The 16,197-nt window shown below is 42.4% G+C and overlaps 1 protein-coding gene across 5 annotated transcripts in view; it reads right to left on the bottom strand.

The window, feature by feature from the left end:
- WFS1 (wolframin ER transmembrane glycoprotein) overlaps positions 1-16,197 on the bottom strand; it is a 111,075-nt gene that overhangs the window by 41,669 nt on the left and 53,209 nt on the right. For all 5 annotated transcript variants that reach the window (XM_033949687.1, XM_033949697.1, XM_033949677.1 and 2 more), the window contains exons 4-5: positions 9,031-9,175; positions 4,504-4,674 (exon numbers count right to left, since the gene is read on the bottom strand). In XM_033949687.1, the coding sequence (XP_033805578.1) occupies positions 4,504-4,674; positions 9,031-9,175 (316 nt within the window). The remainder of the gene's footprint in view (positions 1-4,503; positions 4,675-9,030; positions 9,176-16,197) is intronic.

The following is a 16,197-nucleotide window of genomic DNA, read 5'->3' as shown; positions in this document are numbered from 1 at the left end:
GAACTCTCCAGACATCCAAAACCTTTAAGGCCTTGTCTTTCTTCTGTTAGATGAAATGCTGTCTAACCTCTTGGCTGACATGAAACATTGAAGATGATCCAAGAGATGACCTCCAGGTAATGTAAGAGAACTCTCTAGACATCCAAAACCTTTAAGGCCTTGTCTTTCTTCTGTTGGATGAAATACTGTCTAACCTCTTGGCTGACAAGAAACATCGAGACAAATTTCATTAAGAAGGAGGGAACCGTACACAAAGTCACTCCTGCTTCTGTGATCCTGAGGAATGGCTCTCTGCATGACAGTGCTTGCAATTCTGAGTCTCTTCTGGCAGAAGAAGTAATTGCTACCAGGAAGACTTCTTTGACCAATAGATCCATGAGATAGGCTTCCTGTAAGGGCTCATACAGAGCCCTGCTGAGTCCTTCCAAGACTATATAAAAATTCCAGGATGGAAATGGATCTCGGATTGGCAGCCTTAGTCTCAGGGCACCTTTCAAGAATTTAACTATGTCTGGATGGGCCACTAGCAAAGCTCTCTTCTCTTGGCCCTGGAAGCTACTTGAACCTTAAGGGAAGCCACTGCCAATTCCTTGCCAAGGACCTCTTGGAGGAACACCAGCACTAACAAGACTGGGGCTTTGCCCAGCTCTAATTTTTCACTGCTGTACCAGCATGAAACGTCTTCCATTTCTTAGCATATGCTGAAATCATCACTGATTTTTTGGCTCTAAGGAGAGTAGTAATAACTACTTCTGAATATCCTTTCTGGACTTGCACTACGTGCTCTTGAGTCTTGCCGTAAGGCCAAAGCGCCCCAGATCTTCTAGGGCGATCAGTCCATAAGAGAGCAAGTCTGGGTGCACCTGGAGTCTGAGACTTTGCTCCTTCTGTAGGTATACAAGATCCATGGGCACCTGGGCCAAACTGGTGCTTACTAGAATTATCGTTCCTAGGTGATTTGCTATTCGGCGGACCACCAAGCCTTTACATGGGCCGAGGTGGGAACACATAGCAGCTCGGTCTCTGGCCATAGTTGAACCAAGGTGTCTAGCCCTGCACTTCTGGGTTCGCATCTTTGGCTGAAGAACTGAGTTGCCTTTTTGTTCTTTGCAGGCACCATGAGGTCGAACGAAGACAATCCCATCGTCTCACAATGGCCTGGAATGCTTTCAGGGACAACGACCACTCTCCCGGGTTTAACTCCTATTTTCTGAGATAATCCACTTGAATATTGTTCACCCTGGCCACTTGTGGAGCGCTTTTGGTGCCTCCCTGCCTGTTGACACAGACCACTGTAGTGGCATTGTCAGAGAAGACAGACTGCTTTGCCTTCCAGCAAAGACTGCAGTTATTCAGCACCAGGCTGAACGGCTCACAGTTACAACCTGTTGATAGACAATTTCCACTAAGATGGAGTCCATTGTTAAATTGGATGACTTGCAATGAGCCCCCCAGCCAATAAGTTGGCATTTGTCATTAGGATGGCCTAGGAAATAGATCCAGAGCAGGGTTCCCTTTGATAAAGACTGCGGGCGGAGCCACCAGCTCATGCTGATTCTGGTTGCCATTGTCAAAGGAAGTGGAAATTGCAAGTGACCAGCGAGACAACATGTTCTGGAGGGTGCACATATGCACCTTTGCCCAAAGTACCACCTCTAATGTGGCTGCCATCAACCCAAGGTAATGCATCAGTAGGCACTGGCTTGGACAACAGGTCTGTAATATGACCATGAAGCTTCTGTTTGCGTGCTTCTGGAAAAAAGACTCAGCCTTCTGCCGTATTGAATAAGACCGCCAGATATTCCAGGGATTGTACTGGAACTAGGTGGCTCTTTTGAAAGTTCACAATCCAGCCCAGACTCTAATTTCTGCACAACCGCAAGCACTTTTCTTCTTCCGTTCAAGACGGTGCTCTGATGAGCCAATCATCAAAATACGGGTGCATTTGCCAGCCGAAGGACTAATCCTCTACCCCCAGTATCATGAAGCACGCCACTGAAAAAAAAAGGGGGGTGAGGCGTAGTTGCAGCTGGCAGCCTGAGCGCCTCGAAGGATCACCATTGAAGCCTAACAGCCTGTGCTCAAGCTCCTGACCAAGACAAGGAAACAAGCAAGTACTGAGTGCACAGAATCCCGAGCTTCACAAATCTTCTGGCTGGCTGTACAGGTCCCTGAAGGATACATCTGCCAGCTGCAGACTTAAACGTCTGCTCCTCTCCAAGTAGGCAGAGCAGTTCCTTTAAGCCAGGATCGCTGACAGCGTGACAAAAATCCACGAAAAAGCTGGGAAAACCTGAAAAAACACTGCAAAACAATAAAGAAATAAACAGAGTTTATCAGACAGACATCTTCATGCTCATTTGCAGAAGGAAGAACTGAAAGGGCAGTAGAGACTGTGGAGAAGGAGGAGTTGAAAAGCTATGATTGACTTCTACAATATGTTTGCAAGCACCGATGAATAACTCTGTGGTTCAGCATACCATCCCTATTGCACTGGAAATTGTTTTTAACAGAATGGCCCTGTGACTTTTGGTCACCTGACAAGATATAAAATCTACTAGATGAAATATGAAATTTTGCCATTTCAACATGCAATGCACTAAAGAATTTTTTCCAATTCCTCTTTAAATGAAAAATTGAAAGGCTAACATAGAGATCACTACCATGAATATGAATACACTTTTTTTTTTTTGTTTCACTCAAACCACATCCATAGAAGGCTAATAAGGGAGGGGGAGGATAAAGTCCTGTACAGGTATACAGGTGAAGATTTTAAGTCCTCTATTAAACTAGAGATGAAGACAGAGCCCCCTGAAAATCCCCCAGAACAATAGGCCAATAAACACTACTAAAGGCCTAAGATGGCTGAAGATGCTCTGACTAAAGCTGTCAGCCTTTGCACAATCTAGGCTTGCTGAAATCAGCAAGCCAAGCAAAACTTATTCTTTTACATGGCAACTGGTACCACATCTGCTGTAGTGCCATAAGAACAGGGAAGTGAACATAAGAAGGAATAAGGACAAGAATACAAAAATATATCATTTACGAGATACATCCTGGAATGGGCCGATCCTTACTGGAACCTTTGCTCAAAATTGATGATTTGATATTAAAAATGGCATTTGATGGGAGTAGATAGTTATTTTAGTAAATAGGGCGTGCTACAGTATGACACATATAATGGTGACCAATTAATAAACTGATAAATGTAATGACGTTTGTAAGTGACCAATAAAAACTAACAATATGATATGTACCAACATGGCCTCAGGCTATCAAGAATTGTATAAAAGACAGCCTTTTGATTATGTAGGCAGGAAAGATCTGAGATCTCAGGCCTGATGATCTATGCTCTGTCACTCTATATGCTGAAAGATTTATTCTTGTAAGCTGTTACTGATTTACTAATAAAAATATATTACTTATACCAGCATATTGAGTGCCGTGATGTCAGTCATTTTTGTAGGCTCCAAACAGCAGGGCCACATCAATGCCCCATTTGATTCCATGTGGTCCAGGCACTTACAATTTCTATTTCTCATCATCCCTCTTATTCTTACCTTCATACTCAGTCTTGAGAACAACCCTCTTTCCCAGCCATTTGTCTGCTGGTGGTACTACAATCATTTCATTACCCTTAATGCACTTTGTGCCCTGAACAGCTTTATCATTTTCACCCCTAATTATATAGGGCTCCTTTTACTAATCTAATCTAAACCTTAAGTTTATATACCGCATCATCTCCATGAGAATGGAGCGCGACACGGTTTACAAGAACTTAAAATAGTGGGTAGAGAAGAAGAAAAAGGATTACATGAACTTATGTGTAGAAGGGGGGGAGAGAAAGGGGGGAAGGATAGAGCTACAATTTGCTGAAAAGCCAGGTTTTCAGTTGTTTGCGATAGCAGTTTTAGTGTGCACTAAATTGCCATGTGCATTAAGCTGGCGCTAGTTCTAGCTGCGTAGCGTGGGTTTAACTTGCACAGCAATTCTGCGCATGCTAAAAACGTTATCACAGCTTAGTAAAAGGATCCCTTAGTATTTCTATTGGATCATATGAAAATTCATAGCTAAATACTGTTCCCTCTAAGCTGAGCAGGAGTCCTCCACCCACAGTCTCACCAATAGAGGGTGCTGTTTTACTGTCACATTTTTCAATTGTGAGGGACATGCAAGTTCTGCAGGACTCCAGGGAACATACCTGTCCTTAGCGACTGAAAATATTCCACCCCCTAGTGGTAGCAATGCAGCTGGAGGACACCTGCTCAGCTTAGAGGGAACAATAAGTTTAAAAAGCACACAGCACATGAGAAAAGTCATTCATTTCTCCCTTCAAGAAAGCTAAAAAAGGAGCAATAATTGTAATCAGCTATAGTAGCTTTCTGCAGTATCTGTAAAACTCATGGGACAAAGGCACCATAAGTTATTACTTCAAAAATAAGGGGTATACAGTACAGTCATACCAAACATTAGGTTGGATTTTATTTCTCAATGAATGCCAACCTTCTGCATTGACTTGCCCAACATTTTCCAACAGCTCAGTCACTGACACCCGCTTCTTTTTCTGTGGATTTAATTTCCAGTACATAACCAAGGCAGCTTTTCTCACAGCCCTCTCTAATTCAGTTTCCGTAGACAGCTTTCTCACTTCCATCTCATTCTCCGAAGTGATTCCTAAAAGAAAGGACAAGCATCAAAACACATGACATAGGGAACAAAGAGCACAAAAACAGCACTCGGTTTTTCTGTCAGAAGTTGTATTCTTAGAGTACAAGAAAATACAGTGCAGCACACTTTATCCAGGACAGAGGAGACCAGAAGGGTCTTGGAGAATAGATTTTTCTAGATGGGAGTTTCTCTAGAGTAGAAAAGAAAAAGCATAAACTAGGGATCATGATATGGAGAGTCAAGACAGCAGACAGCAAAAACACCAATAAATATTTTTTTTAATTGTTAGAAATGCACAGAATGGATTCCTGAAAAAAAGCAAGCTGTAGCCACAAAAACATTAATTGAAATCAACAAAATCAATAAAGACCATAAGGCATATCTAATCTGCCTAACCATGCCATCTAACATCCTCTCCCCGCCCTCAGAGATCCAACATACTTGTCCCAAGCTTTCTTTAAATCAGATACACTTGGAATAGTCTCCACCTCCATCAGGAGACTATTCCAAGCATTCACCACCCTTTCTGTGAAAAAAAAATTTCTGAGGTTACTTCTGAGACTATCCCCTTTTAACCTTCATCTTATGTCCTCTCATTCCAGAGTTTCCTTGTGCACATTTATGCTACATAGGTATTTAAATATCTCTCAAGATATATCTCGCAATAACAAAATAAAAATACAATCAGCAAAAAATTGTTATTAGCCTAGTGGTGGAGATACCCCATGAAGTGCATTTATAATAGGTGGAGAAAAAGCCTCAACTTATCAACAATATACGGATGGCAACCCAATGAGTCCTTAAGCCAGTCCTGTTCTGTATCATAGGCAAAAAACCTCCACACATTTCAAAATGTAACTTTTCAAAACGGGACCAAAGCCACCACTGTGCACAGGGAGCCAGAAAAAGAACAAAACAGTTCACTTATCTTCTGCCGATGGCAACAACAGCAGCGAGACGGAGCAGGAGAGAAGGTGATTGCCCTGACGCAGCTGTTGTTCGGCGAAACAAGAGCCTTGTTGGTGACATCCAGTTCCTTGTCTTTTGTCAGCATGAGAAATGCTATAGCAGGAAGATCTTCTCGCTGCTGTTGTTGCCATCGGCAGAAGATAAGTGAACTGTTTTGTTCTTTTTCTGGCTCCCTGTGCACAGTGGTGGCTTTGGTCCCGTTTTGAAAAGTTACATTTTAAAAAGTGTGGAGTTTTTTTGCCTATGATACAGACAGGACTGGCTTAAGAATTCATTGGGTTGCCGTCCGTATATTGTTGATAAGTTGAGGCTTTTTCTCCACCTATTATAAATGCACTTTCATGGGGTATCTCCACCACTAGGCTAATAACAATTTTTTGCTGATTGTTTTTGAATATCTCTATCATATCTCCACTCTCCTGCCTTTCCTTCAAAGTATGGTATACAGTACATATTAATAAAGTCTGTCCCTGTATGCTTTATGACGAAGACCACTGACCATTTTAATAGCCTTCCTCTGGACCAACTCCATCCTACTTATCTTTTTGAAGGTGTAATCTCTAGAATAGTACACAATATTATAAATGACGTCTCAGAGTCTTATATAGACTCTCATCTTATCAATACCTCCTTTTACCTACTAGCCATTCCTCTCCCCATACACCCAAGCATAATTCTAGCTTTCACTGTCACTTTTTCAACCTGTTTAGCCACCATAAGATCACATGCTATTATACCTAAGTCACACTCCTCCTTCATGTACAAAAGTTCCCCCTCCCTTAAACTGTACCATGCCCTCAGATTTTTGCAGCCTAAATGCATGACTACTATAAATCATTTCTATAGTGCTACTAGTCATACGCAGCACTATACATCAAAACACAGAAGAGACAGTCAAGACAAACTGGACAAAAAGGTGCATCAATATACTGCGCTCAGGTGGAGGAATTACAGAGGGAATGATAAGACAGATATTGGTGCTTAGAAGGTATATTAGAGTTTGGAATTGAAAGCATCTTCAAAGAAGTGGGCATCCAACCCCTCTCTTCCGAGCTCAAATCTTTGACTGTAAAAATGAGGTATCTTAGAGTTAGCCACCAAAGCCATCAGATCAAACAGTGGAGGTCCCCACCGCCGAATTATGGTATTGAACACCTGTGGAGACAGCGACCATGCCCCCGGGTCAAGAATCTGCTGAATGATTTCTGCTACATGCGCGGCCAAGAGAGAGCCTGCAAGGGAGCTTCTGTCCACTAGAAGGAGTTAAGCTTCTAGGCGCAACGGGGTGCTTCTGTTGCCTTCTTGCCCGTTAACATATGCAACATGTTAACATGTTGGTACACACTGTCAAAGAAGACTCTGCCTTGCCTTCTAGAGACTTCTCAAGCACCTGAAGCGTTACACAGATGGTTCAGAGTTCTAAGCGATTTAAAAACTCTATGGGCAGTGAGAGGGTACTTTCGTGAACAAAATTTGCATACTCTAATTCATGCATTATTGATCTCCAAATTAGATTATTGTATCATAAAATACATGGATCTTTCAAAGATTAATTTAAGGAGATTGTAAATGATTCAAAATACTGCTATTAAATTACTGGGTTTTAAAAAGAAATTTGATAGTCACCCCACTTTAAATTTCATTGGTTGTCATTTTTTCTACTAGAATCCAGTTTAAAGCACTGGTTCTTACACATAGAGCATTTTTTCTTCAACAACACAGTTACTTAAACTCTAACAATTCCTTATACACCGACTAGAATTTTGAGATCAATTCAAGACAACAGGTTGGTTCTTCCTTCAGCTAATAGAGGGAGTCAACGAGAAATAGAGAATTTTATTTTATTACTCCACTATTATGGAATCATTTGCCATGGGAATTGAGATTACTACTACTACTATTTATCATTTCTATAGTGCTGAAAGACATACGCAGCACTATATATTTTACGTTCAATAGACAGTTCCTTTTCAGAAGAGCTTACAATCTAATTTGGACATAAAGACAGGACATCTCAGGGTTGAGGAGTTTCTAGAAGGAATGATACTGTAGCTAAGAACTTAAGAGCTACCACAATGGGACATACGGAAGGTCCATCAAGCCCAGTATCCCGTTTCCAACAGTGGCCAACCCAGGTCCCAAGTAAATATTAAAGCATTTAATACCACGCTGAAAGCTTTTTACTTTCGTGAAGCATTTGGACAAGATACAGTTTTGTCAGAAATAATCCATATATAATTAGGGAAATGGGTCTTTAGTGAGAATTCTGTGATATAGAATTTATACAGGAAGGTCAGGGTTTGCATGTGGAGAAGAATATGTTTAAATCTTCTTTTTTTGTATTTCTATAGGTCTGTCCTATTTTAAAATGGAGTTCTTTTCTACATATTAGATATTTGTAAACTGTTTGAACCTGGAATAAGAACAAGCAGTATAACAAGTTTTAATAAAACATAAAACACTTCTGCTGAACTGGAGTCCATTGGACTGGGTGTCCATTGTAGTGAATCCCCCCCCAACCATAAAGGCGGACATCAGCCTTTAGTATCTCTCAGGAGATGTGAAGAGGCATACCCCTGGAAAGATCAGTTCACCACAGCCACAGTCACAGGTTGCTCTTCACTGTAGGTAGCATTAAATTTTAGCAGCCAAATTCCAGACCATTCTTCAAGCTTCATTAGCTTCCTCATGTAATCCACACCATCAGGGGTGTCTACTATACTGCAGACTTTGATATCAACCACAAAGGCAAATTTTACCAGACAGCTCTTCGGCAATCTCTCTTACAAAAATGTTGAAAAGAACAAGTCTAAGAGCCAAATCTTGTGTCACACCATTGGTAAAATCTCTTTCCTCAGAGCAATCTCCATTTACCACTACCCTCTACTGCTTTCCACTCAACCAGTTTTTGACTCAGTCCGCACTTTGGGGCCCATATTTATTTATTTTGATTTCTATTCAGTCCTCCCGGAAGTTCAGAATGGGTTGCAAAGAAAACATTCACAGTAAAATTAACAATTACAGAAGATCAGGGATGTAAGCGGGAAGGACATGGAGTACATAGAAGGTCCGTCAATTGATGTACATTTAGTTGAAGAGGTGGGTCTTTACTTATCTTCAGAATTACATCAGTGAGTTTTGTGATCTTATCTGGCCAGGCAGCTGGTTCCAAAGCTGTGGGAGGGGCCTAAGGCCAGATATCTAAGATCCCGCCCATAGGATAGCCAACTTACAAATGGTAGACAGAACTCCCCCCCCCGCAAAGAATTAGGAAGCACTTAAGAGATTCTTGAGTTTAATATGAGTAACATAAAACTAAATATGTTTAACATATTCTTTGTTAAAACAGAATGGCAGTTCCAAAAAAATGAAAATAATGCTCATAAAATATACCTCTTCTGTCCACCAAACACTTTCGTAGCAGTTTGACAGCTTCCCTCCGTCCCTGCTTTGCGGCTTCAATCAGCCACGCTACAGCAGTGCAATTATTTACTTCTTCATCCTGCTCTTCTGCCAGTTTCAAGTAGTATTTTCCTACCTATAGCAGAAGTATGAATAAAAAGAACATAAGAAAGGCCATGTTGGTCAGATCAAGGTCCCGTGAGCTCAGCAAAATGTCTGACAGTGGCTACTCCTGAGTCACAACTACCCAGCAGATCAGATTTTTCATAGCTCCTTTCCAGGGACGAACAAAGGCTTCCTGAATTGGTCTAGATAATTTTTTTAAGTGTACCTTTCCTCCGGGAACTTCCCCAAACATCTTTTTAACCACATTAGTTACCTTGAACATACAACAGCTTACTTAGGTACTGAGTGGGGGGGAGGGGGGAGGATGGTAAAGATTCTACAATTTTTTTTCAACCTGCTTGTGGTTGGTTTCAAAGGGTTTCATATTTTAGTTTTGTTTGAAAGATTAAAACGACCAGAGTATGGCTCCTAAAATGATCACCTGTCTTTGTCAAGCATATGGGGATATTACAATACATTAACAACTTCAATCCCGCCTTAATCTAGGCGAATTACGAAAGAGGTCAACTGGACATTTCCAGGAGTGTTACAGGATTAAGTGCTAATTACAAAGATTGTGACTCGAAATGAAATGAGGGATGCTAGGACGGGGACAGATAGATGGGTAATATGGGGACAGATAATCTCAATATGTATACTTTAAAGTGAGAGAGGGAAATATGATAAGAGACATTTAACTATCTCCATGAAATAAATGCATAGGAGACAGGCATCACTCGATTAAGAGGAAATTCTGAAATGAAGAACCATAGGATGAAGGTGAAAGGAGACAAGACTCAGGTATGATGTAAGGCATGGAGGACCTCTCATATACTGTCAGACTGAAAAAGCTAGGGCTTTTCTCCCTGGAAAAGCGGAAACTTAGAGGAGACATGATAGAAACCTTCAAGATCATGAAGGGCATAGAAAAAATAGACAGGGACAGATTTTTCAAATTAAGGGGATCAATAAGTACAAGGGGGCACTCAGAGAAATTGAAAGGGGAGAGGTTTAGAACAAATGCCAGGAAGTTCTTTTTCACACAGAGGGTGGTGGATACATGGAACGCGCTACCAGAGGATGTGATAAACAGGAGCACGCTACAGAGGTTCAAGGAAGCTTTGGATAGGTACTTGGAAGACAAAGGGATTGAGGGGTACAGATAAGAGTAGAGGGATGCGATTAGAGGTAAGTTACAAAATTAATCAGGGTCCACTATTCAGGCACTAGGCCTGATGGGCCGCCGCAGGAGCGGACTGCTGAGCAAGATGGACCTCTGGTCTGACTCAGCGGGGGCAACTTCTTATGTTCTTATGTTAAAGTGTGCTGGAAACATGGAATGGCCTTCCAGTGATGAATGTGAAGATGAGGACTTATCTGAATTCATGGAACAGCATAGATAGTCTCTGAGGGAAAAGAAATGATTAGTTGGTATGTATCTGCTGTCATTTTCTCTGTCATATGCATATCTTGTTTTACATGTTTGTTTCATATATAATTTTTGTACTTTATGATTGGAATCTACTTATCGGAGTTGTGGAATATAAGAGTTATTTCTTAAAGGGAGATGGGATTTAATATACTGCCTTTCTGTGGTTATAATCAAAGTGGTTTACACAAATTAATCCATTAAATGTAGCACCTTTAAAAATTTCTGTCCTGACATCACAGTTTAGCAGGAGAATCTTTTTTCTCATTGGACAAACAGGGTTGGAGCGCTAACGTAGAGAGAAGACAATCCAACACCTGAATTGTAAAAAAATAATAATAATTGTATGAGGGGGAACTCATTGCAGAGAGTTAGTGTGCTCTGGGTGTGACTTACCAGTCTAGGTGAAACAGACAGCAGGCAGGAGGAGTGGAAAAAACAAAACACAGAAATCAAAACAAATAAATAAATAAATAAATATGACAACAAAAAAAGCAAACACATGGGAAGGCACAAAGATTGAAGGAAAACAAGAGCACTTTGAGAATTCAAAAAAATACATCTTCTTAACTCCGCAGAAAACTAAGAACTGATGGTCCCATGAGCTGACGTCGGGAGGAAAACTCCTGCTCAGTGCCGCTCAGCAGCTTAAGAAGCCAGAACTCGGGGCAGCCATGGCAGCGACCGACCAACCGACCGGGTTAGCAGTGGGGCAGGAGCGCGGAAAGCTCACTCCTGCTTGCTGCACCTCTGGACCACCAAGGATTCTAGCGGCAGAGGAGGTAGGACAGACGGACAGGGTAGGGAGGGGGGCTTTGAGCAGTGCCTGGCAGGGAGGGGGCTGGGTGTAGAACCTGACAGGGGAGGGGGCACTGTACACGTGCATAAGTATCTTTTTCTTAAAAACTGGTTCAAATAAGGGGGTGCGTCTTATACGCTGGCAAATACGGTATTTTCTCATGGATCTTTGCTTTTTTGTTACAAGGAAAGAATGCTTTATTATCCATTGAGAATATTTACCATTTAACCTTCTCTTTTCTATCTTTTAACCAGTTTTTAATCCACAATGGAACATTATCCTCCTATGCCATGAATTTCTAATTTCCTCAGGAGTCATTCATGAGGTACTCTGTCAAATGCCTTTTGAAAATCCAGATATACAATATCAACTGGCTCACCTTTATCCACATGTTTATTCACCCCTTCAATTAAATGTAGTAGATTGGTGAGGCAAGATTTCCCTGACTAAATTCATGTTGGCTGTCTCTCATTAATACATGCTCTGTCATTTTGTTCTTTATAATAGCCTTTATTGTTTTTCCCGACACCAACGTCATACTCACTAGTCTATAATTTTCTGTATCACCTCTGGAATCCTTTTTTTAAAAGTTAGCATTACATTGGTCACCCTCCAGTTTTCCAGTACCACACTGGATTTTGAAGATAAAATTACAAATTACTAATAGCTCTGCAAGTTCATTTTTCAATTCTATCAGTACTCTGGGATGTATACCATCCAGTCCAGGCAATTTGCTACTCTTCAATTTTCCAGGTTGCCCCATTACATCTTCCAGTGTTTACAAAGATTTTTTTTTCAGTTTTTATGTTCAAATCTATTTTATTAAGCAAAAATAAACACAACAGTGAGAACAACCATGGTATGCATTTTCATCAACAACCGCGGAGGACTGGACTCTTATGCCCTCCCCGGACCCACCTCACCCCCACCCCACAGCAAAGAATCCCCCACCCCCCACTCCCCATCCCCCCACAGATACAGAAACTCGTAGGCAGGGATCAGCAAAGACACTTAGAAGCACAGAGTCAGAGGTGAAGTCTATTCAAAACACGGCTACGACTCTCAGGAGTCAAAATGTTCAAATACGGAGTCCATATGTGAACAAAGTCTCTGCTCCGGCGTCGAGAAGAACAGGCCAAACGGGCCTCCCAACCCAGCAGTTCATGAAGGCAATTCCTCCAATACCAAAAAGAAGGTGGTTCAGAAGAAAGCCAGCAACACAAGATACATTTCTTCCCCAAAATAAAACATTTACTAAGAAATAATTTTTCATAAGAAGTGTACATATTCAAGAAAAAGAAATGGGCAAACAGCATAGACTGCACTGAGACTGGCACAGGGATCTGCAACAAGCCCTGTAAAAAGGAGGCCAGCTCTGTCCAGAATACCTGAATCCCCTCACAACTCCAAATACTTTTTTTTCAGTTTTTGATTCATCAACATTGAATATCATTTCTGGCTCTGGTATCTCCCCCATATCTTCCTTGGTGAAGACTAAAGCAAATGATTCATTTAATCTCTCCTCTATGGCCTTGCTTTCTTCAGTGCTTTTACCCCTCAGTCATCTAGTAGTTCAACTGATTCTTTTCCTGGCTTCTTGCTTCTAATATAGAGAGTTGCGCGGGGACAGAAATCCCACCCGTCCCCGTCAAAGTCTCACCCGTCCCCGTGAGGAATCCCACCCGTCCCTGTGAGGAATCCCTCCGTCCCCACCCGTCCCCGCGAGGAATCCCCTCCGTCCCCACCCGTCCCCGTGAGGAATCCCCTCCGTCCCGGCCCGGCCCCGTGAGGAATCCCATCCGTCCCTATAAACTTCAGAAATAGTTATTTCATTTAATTATGCTACTGAATTAAAGGCTCTGGTAGAAACCCATTTACAAATAAGCAAAAAGACTTTATTAATTTGGAAATATTAATTGGGAAGAATACATACTTTGTAAACGGGTTTCTACCAGAGCCTCTTTTGTTTATAAATTTTTATCAACACAACTAATATACTACTTTATCCTGAAACAAAAAAAAAAAAAAAAAAAAAAAAGAAATAGAATTCTTTTCCTACCTTTGTTGCCTGGTTTCTGCTTTCCTCTTGTTCTCATTCAGTTCCTTCCATCCACTGTCTCTCTTCCTTCTGCATCTTCCATTTGCTCTGTTACTGTGCCTCTCCCTTTCTCCCCCCTTCCAAATTGGTCTGGCACCCATCTTCTTCCCTCCGCTCCCCCCATAGTCTGGCATCTCTGTCTTCTTCCCTGCCAGCGTCTTCTCCCCACTCTCTCTTCCCCATTTCCTTTCAGCGTCCTTCTCCCCCCCATCTTCCCATGTCCTGTCAGCGTCCTTCTCCCCCCTGTCTTCCCCATGTCCTTCTCCCCCCTCTGTCTTCCCCATGTCCTTTCAGTGTCCTTCTCCCCCTCTGTCTTCCCCATGGCCTTTCAGCGTCCTTCTCCACCCCCCCGTCTTCCCCATGGCCTTTCAGCGTCCTTCTCCACCTCCCCCCGTCTTCCCCATGTCCTGTCAGTGTCTTTCTCCCCCTTCTGTCTTCCACAAATGCTTTCAGTGTCCTTCCCCCCCCCGTCTTCCCCATGGCCTTTCAGCGTCCTTCTCCACCCCTTTGTCTTCCCCAGTGCATTCAGCGTCCTTCTCCCCCCTCCTTCTCTCCCGCCCCGGGTGCAGCACAGCCGGCCAGGTCACCTTACTTTTGTGGCGCTTCCCCGACCGACCGACAACAGCCCCGGTCTGACAAACCTCCCTGCCCTTAACCGCGAATCTAAATTTCCTTCTTACAGCTGCTGTAAGAAGGTAATTTAGATTCACGGTTAAGGGCAGGGAGGTTTGTCGGACCAGGGCTGTTGTCGGTCGGTCGGGAAAGCGCCACAAAAGTAAGGGGACCTGGCCGGCTGTGCTGCACCCGGGACGGTGCAGACCGCCCCCTCCCTTGGTAGCCACTCGAGCCGCGAGGCTACTCCTCCTTACCTACCCTGCCTGCAGCACAGAGCCGAACGGAAGTCTTCCCGACGTCAGCGCTGACGTCGGAGGGAGGGAGGGCTTTGTTTAAGCCCTCCCTCCCCTCTGACGTCAGCGCTGACGTCGAGAAGACTTCCATTCGGCTCTGTGCTGCGAGCAGGTAGGGAGAAAAGCCGCGCGACTTAGTACATCCAGCCCCGCAGGAACCCCGCGACCCTCGGAGGCGTCCCCACGGGATCCCCGCGACCCTAGGGGGCGTCTCCATGGGATTCCCGCGACCCTAGGGGGCGTTCCCACGGGATCCCCGTGACCCGAAGGGGGAACCCGCGGGTCCCGCGGGATTCCCGTCGTCCCCGTTCCCTTGCAGCTCTCTATTCTAATATACCTAAAATAGTTTTTACTATGTGTTTTTGCCTCCAACACAATCTTCTTCTCAAGGTCTCTCTTTGCTTTCCTTATCTAAGCCTTTCCTTTGACTTGCCATTCCTTAGGCCTTTTTCTATTATTTTTAGATACGTCTTCCACTTTCTGAAATATTTCCTTTTAGCTCTAATAGCTTCCTTCATCTCAGTTGTACCGGCTGCTGTTTGGTCTTCCTTCCTGTATGTTTGTTTTTTTTCTTGCCTTCCTGTATCTTTTCTTGAGATGTGCGACATAAATTGTAGTCACACCATGGAGTGATAGAAATGCATTAAATTATTGTGTTTTATTCCCCATCTCTTTGGCAAATAATTCCTAAACATTCTATTTGCTTTCTTAGGACACCATAGCATATTGGCAGTATATACTAAACTAAACTTTAAGTTTATATACCGCATCCTCTCCATAATTATAGAGCTTGGCATGGTTTACAAGAGCTTAATATAGGAAGGAATAGAATAATGGGGTTGGAGGTTGAGCACAGGGGGGAAGAGAGCATTACATTTTTGTGAAAAGCCAAGTTTTCAGGTGCTTATGGAATAGTTGGAAGGAGCCCAGATTCCGTAGTGGGACAGTAAGATTGTTCCAAAGCCCTGTGATTCTGAAGAGGAGAGATTTTCCCAATTTTCCTGCATAGAGAATACCTTGTAGCGAGGGGAAGGATAGTTTAAGTTTTTGGGTGGGCCTGGTGGTATCAGGACTCGAGGAGTTACAAGATAGTGGAAATAAGGGAGGGAGGATGCCGTGAAGGATCTTAAAAGCTAGGCAGGTGCCATTTGAAATATACCAAATCCTTTCAATAAAAGACAACTAGATCTTTTTATTGAGTGGTGACTCCTAATGCGGAACCTCACATCACTAGCTATTGCTTGGGGTTTTCTTCCCTATGTATAACTCACTGCACTTGCTTACATTAAATTTTTGTGTTTTTCTTCCCCATGTATAACTCACTGCACTTGCTTACATTAAATTTCATGTGCCATTTGGGTACCCAATCTCCCAGTCTTGTAAGGTCCTCTTGTAATTTCTCACAATCCTCTTCTGATTTAATAATGCTGAATAACTTTGTATTGTCAGCAAATATGATTTACCTCACTTTGTTATTTGTTTTCAGGTCATATATTAATATTTTGAAAAACAGTGGTCCCAACAAAGATCCCTAGGGAAGCCTACTATTCATCCATCTACATTGAGAGTATCAACTATTTAACCCTAATCTTCATTTTCTATCTTTTAGCCAGTTCGTAATCCAGAATAGGACACTGTCTATGAAACGATGTTTTAATTTCCTCAGGAGTTATTAATGCGGTTAATACAGTAACACAGAATGCCTTCTGAAAATCTAGATACATACAATATTAACTCACCATTATCCATATGTATTTATTTACCGCTTTAAAAAAAAAAAAAAAATTTAGCAAATTGGCAAGGCAAGATTTTTTTGTTG

This window comes from Geotrypetes seraphini, chromosome 1 (genome assembly GCF_902459505.1).
Source record: "Geotrypetes seraphini chromosome 1, aGeoSer1.1, whole genome shotgun sequence".
NCBI classification, from domain to species: domain Eukaryota; kingdom Metazoa; phylum Chordata; class Amphibia; order Gymnophiona; family Dermophiidae; genus Geotrypetes; species Geotrypetes seraphini.
The sequence above is the reverse complement of the archived record's forward strand: the minus strand, read 5'-3'. Positions and strand labels throughout refer to the sequence as shown.